This window comes from Gadus chalcogrammus, chromosome 13 (assembly GCF_026213295.1).
Source record: "Gadus chalcogrammus isolate NIFS_2021 chromosome 13, NIFS_Gcha_1.0, whole genome shotgun sequence".
In the NCBI taxonomy this organism is placed as follows: Eukaryota; Metazoa; Chordata; class Actinopteri; order Gadiformes; family Gadidae; genus Gadus; species Gadus chalcogrammus.
The window spans coordinates 22,124,737-22,129,993 of NC_079424.1; the positions used below are offsets into that span (position 1 = coordinate 22,124,737).

Here is a 5,257-nt window from a genome sequence, read left to right on the forward strand (position 1 = left end):
GATTTGGTGTGTGTGTACAGTGCATGCTTGTTTATGTACGCATGTGGCATTTGTGTGTTTACTTACCTTATTTTTCTTATTTTTCTAGTTATTAACACATTATATGTCAACAATAAAATCTATTAATTAATCTGATTGTTAAAATCTGTAAATATTTCAAGCAGGGTCAAAGGTGGTAGGAGGGAAGGTCTAGAGTAAGTTCAAGGACCTGGCCGTCCTAATGCTGGACCTCTTACTGCAGACATCCCAATTCAGTAAGAACATGAAGAAGAGTCATTCTCTGTGACGAGTAATCGGTGGAGGGAAACTACAGTGTTGCTTAATCAGTACAGGCTTCTAACAGGGGCAGAGGAGGGGTCCAGCTCAACAGTGTGGGCTTACCTTCACCAGGGTTTTGGATCGGCCATTGAATCTCTTTGGATTGTTCAATCAGTGGTGGGTTATTCTTGAGATATCAAAATTGAATGAATCGAACATTGACTGCAGATAGTGAGGCTTCTGCAATGTGTTTGGAATGTGTGTATGTGAGTTTTACTTAAGAGATAATAGAACAACATGACAGCTGTGCAGTCTTTGCTTTTAGGGCCTCCGAACAGTAAACACATGCAACACGCGCAAGGTTTTTTAAAAAAACTTCTGGTCTTTATTGAATCTTTGGAAGTAAAGCAACAAAGCTTATATATGCTAGTATGTACACCGCAAAAAATCGGAACTATAAAACAATTAGTGAGGACACACATTAAGTGATACATTTCTACACATTATGTGATACCTTTATTCACCTTAAGTGATAGATTTATACAATAACATTATTTCGGGTTTCAGGACAGTTCCATCTCCAGTTCCACCAGGGAATATAAAAGCAGATTAAAACAGCTTGATTACGTATTCTCTAAAGAATAACACACGCTCGTACTTTATTAATCCCAGACTGCAAAGAAGAATAAAAGTAATACCCACATACCCAAATATTTTCCAAAATGAGTTGCAATACAAAATAAAAAGTCATCTCTCAGAATAATACATTCAAGCGAGAAACAATATCAATTGGGTGATAAACTCCATACAAATCACTTTCACATCTATCTGCATCCATTCAATATAATGAGTGCACAAACTCACAGTGTGGTGACTGTGGTGCAAGTCACAAATGCAAAAATAGAACAACACAACGGTCATAACGGTTCATAAAACCTACTAGAGCCAACAACAATGGCTTACATTGTCTGCAACACCTTCCCTGAGAGAAGTAAGTGTCATTCATATAAGGATAACTCAGCAACACCATGCCAGCTAAACTATGACTGGAGAGGCAACACATGAAGATCCAGGTCCCTCTCAACTTCACGTTATCATCATCCCCCTCGCCGCTGGGCTAGGAGGCCACGCTCCCCATTGGTTCAACCTGCCACCCGTTTGAATTCTTCCCGAATTTATAGACCAGCCGCCTGCCGTCGACCCGCTCCAGGATCTCCCTTTTGTAGTAATACCTGGGGAAGAGCGTTCAGCTGTTAACTCTAGGTCAGTTATTATTGGAAAGGCACCATGGAACTAAAAAAGAACAACAGAGGCCCTCTGAACACCGTTCTCCCTCTTTGATTTTGAAGGATTTTGGAGTTGCTTTTTGGGAGGAGGCGAGGACTGCTTACCTCATGGCCCTGCTGAGCTTCTCGTAGGTCATGCTACTGTTCTTTTTCTTCTGTCCCCACAACTGTGCGACAGCCTCAGACTTGAGGAACTTGAAGACCCCCTCCCGCCGGTCTTCCCATTTCATCAGGCCTGGGTTCTTCTCCTGGTGGACAAGGATGTCCCTGATGAACTCCCAAAGGTGGGTTCCACGGGGCGCTGCAGAGAGAGGCAATGTCAGACCGAACGCTCAAAGTATGTGTTTGTGTGCAAATGCAAGCAAAACCTTCGTCCAATGCAAAGGTCAGGCCAATCTGAAATAACCCAAACGGGTTAACAGTGTAGACCGCGTCCCTCAGAGCCACGAGCATCCTACCGTGTTTGGTTTTCTTTTGATTGTCAAAGAAGAAGCCTCCGCTGTCCCGGCTGAGCTTGGGTGGTCGCCCCCGCGGCCTCTTCCCTCGGAACTCATCCTTCTCTGGTTTGATGTCTTGCTCTGCTAGGGGGAGATGGAGAAACATTCTAAATTATACTTCTTGGCTTTTGTGGTACTAATACTCATCTGGCGACTTCAGACTTAGTCTTTTAATATGTTTACCATGTACCAAACAAAGAAAATACTTATATTTAAAAAATGGCACAGAACAGCATTTCTAATATAACATTAATTAAATCTCGAAGTACAATATCTTCTCCAACATTTTATATATATAGCAGTGGGTGCATACTTACTGGGGGAGTAGGCAAACTCCAGGTCCGAGTCACTGCTCCTTGACTCTGGGGAACTGGGGACCTGGATCCCACACACTCTGTATTCACTGTCGGAGAGGTCTGACAGGTCTGTTTCTCCCAAAGGGTCAATGGCCAGCGGACCGGGCAAGTCGTAAGACGCTCCATAGTCACACTCCTTCTTGACGTCACAAGCTGTTGACCAGAAGCAATGTTAGCTCGCTGGTATCAGAATGCGTCAATCATAGCATGCTATGGGAAAGGCACCTACCATTGTTGACTTTTAGGGTGCTCAGGAAAGGGTAGCTTAGGCTGTCCAAGAAGCCCTCTAGCAGTCGACATGTCTCATGAAGGTCTGATCCGGACGGGTAAGGTTGTTCTGGGAAATGAGAGCAGTCAGAAATATTGTCAGTTTTTTGCTTAACCACAAAACAAGGTAATGCTCCTTTAAATCTGAATTAAACGTTTGGAACTAGTGCTAGAAAATCATTTAGTAAAAATTAATAAAAAATTACCATATCTGGTTTTAGGGACATATTTGGAGAGGCTGTGATGGAGCTCTGAACCAAGATATGGCCCAAAATTCTGTAGCATCTGTCCCTCTGTCATGTGGCAGAGATGGCGTCCGTCCATAGTGCAGGTGGCCAGGCTCACATGGGATGCGTCAAACTTGAGTCTGTCTACGTGGTCACTGATGAAGTCTAAGACATGTTCTTCTGACCAATCCTGGGGATTACGCTGCTTGTACCCAGGATCTGAAGGGTGGAGAGACCAAAGGGGAAAGGTGGTTAAGTGTGCTGCTTAATAGTTGTGGAGATGAAGTCAAAACCACAATTATTGAAGGATTAAATGTCAGAATCTGGCTGCATTTTGTCATAAAGCTTATGTCATTAGCATAGCCAACACATCTACCTACCTATCCCTCGATAATTTGAAAGCTAAAGAGCTTTGCCTTGCCATGCTTGTTGGTATATGTTGTTGAGGTCAGACTAACAAAGCCCCGACTGTTTAAACAATGAGGTGGCATGGAGTCCTCTATCTGGTGATTATACCTGGTTAAATATTGTCCGGCTGGTAAATCATTGTGTCCAAAGGAGGTCAAAGCAAAGTTCAGCAAGTTAATGGCGTGGCTGTCTGAGTCTTGGTTTGTCAATAGAGTACTGTCTCCGCTACGTCCTTACTTGCTGATTTGTGGTTTCAGTCCTTTTGAAAGTTTGTTTCCCTAAAGCAAACAAACTTTACCCAAACTACAACTTCTCTAACATTTATAGAGATCAGGTTCCTCGTTGCAAGTAAATTATTTTTAAGAATGTATGTGATGATATGATTATTATATTTATATATCTTGTATAAATATAATATCTTTATTAATCTTGTGGTTATTATTCTGCCGTGACCTGGACTGGTCATATTTCTTACATTGAAACTCCTGAAATACCCCACAGGATAAACAAAGTGTTACTTGATCTCAATGGATCTTTTATCTATCTGATCTATCTCGCGTTGAGTAAACAGGATTAGTTACACACCAGAAAGCGCATGATCAAGCATGATGTACTTTCTGCTAACCTTAACAAACAACAGAGTTTTAAGAGTGAAACACACTGATGTGTGTGTGTGTGTCACCGTTCTGATGGGAGCTGTTTGTTACCTGCGGGCCCTGACTCGTCCCCCGGCGGGCTGCAGGGGTGGGCGGCGCAGTCAGGCTCCAAGTACTGCATGAAGGATGGCTCGTGCAGCGCGTCATCGGGGCTCTGGTACATTGTGAGGTTAGCGTGGGTGAGGACGCTGCTCAGACACGGGGACAACGACATGCTTTACCTGCAAGGGGAATGGCATGAGGTTGGAAAGAGTTCAGAAACACATACATCACTGAAGCATGAAAAAACGATCTGCATATATAGGAGATGGATAGATAAATAGATAGATACAATATATACCAATAATCGGGTAAAAATATAAATAAATAAACATAAATAGAGGCCACTATTGTTGACACAGAACACATTTCACCGCAGCATGTACCTGATTCAGGGCTAACCGCCGTCACAGACTGCAACACAAGATCCTAGATATTCCACAGTGGCTCTCTCTTTGTGTGATGTCAAAGTTTGGAAATGGTCTGAATATATATCCTCTTCTTCGTCCTACCTTCCTAGAATGGGGCCTCCTCTAAGAGCCAGATACGCACCTGTTGTTATATTTACCTGTGTGAATTTATACCCCCAGGAAGAAAAGAGGAGGGCTGTGGGTGTGTGCTTGTGTTGGTGTGAGTGTGTGTGTGTGTGTGTGTGTGTGTGTGTGTGTGTGTGTGTGTGTGTGTGTGTGTGTGTGTGTGTGTGTGTGTGTGTGTGTGTGTGTGTGTGTGTGTGTGTGTGTGTGTGTGTGTGTGTGTGTGTGTTCAGGGGATTTCCACACAACCCTCGGCCACTCCCTTTCCATTGCTCCATTCCTATTATCTCTCCCCTTCCAGAGAACTTGATTAACCAAACAAACCTGCCCTTTGCAAAGTCTCGTCCATCGTTCAGACAGGCAGTGCAAGTATCCAGCCCACGCACGCACATACACACACACACGCGGGCGCGCGCGCGCACTCACACTCTCACACACACACACACACATGCTCGCACAAACGAACAAAACATTTTTTCTGGTCCACAGGCACAGAGGACCGGTACAATAGGCTAGTGTCACCATAAGGGGGGGGATCTGGGACCCAGCAGGTGACACAAGCTGCTGGTTCTAAAAATAGGTTAGTGGCGCCTGGACCGTTGTGTCCACACTGAGGTATTCAGAAGGTATCACATCGTATCTTTTACTTTGTGGTTTAGATACGGCCAAGGCTGACACGGTGTTGGAGGGACGGTCCTGTTACTGTTGAGCTTGTAATGTGTGACCAGTA

At 44.0% G+C, this 5,257-nt stretch overlaps 1 protein-coding gene across 2 annotated transcripts; it reads right to left on the bottom strand.

Moving 5' to 3' along the window:
* Positions 1-606: 606 nt before the first annotated feature.
* Positions 607-4,561, bottom strand: elf3 (E74-like factor 3 (ets domain transcription factor, epithelial-specific)). 2 transcript variants are annotated; one of them, XM_056605816.1, is made up of 8 exons: positions 4,381-4,557; positions 4,007-4,176; positions 2,871-3,110; positions 2,627-2,734; positions 2,359-2,550; positions 2,003-2,122; positions 1,650-1,845; positions 607-1,490 (listed from the first exon to the last, which is right to left on the bottom strand). In XM_056605816.1, the coding sequence occupies exons 2-8, from the start codon at positions 4,167-4,169 to the stop codon at positions 1,376-1,378; spliced, it is 1,134 nt and encodes a 377-aa protein (XP_056461791.1). In that variant the 5' UTR covers positions 4,170-4,176; positions 4,381-4,557; the 3' UTR covers positions 607-1,375. The 2 variants fall into 2 exon arrangements, with proteins under 2 accessions (XP_056461791.1, XP_056461790.1); XM_056605815.1 differs by having other exon boundaries at positions 608-1,490; positions 2,003-2,125; positions 4,381-4,561.
* Positions 4,562-5,257: the final 696 nt, after the last annotated feature.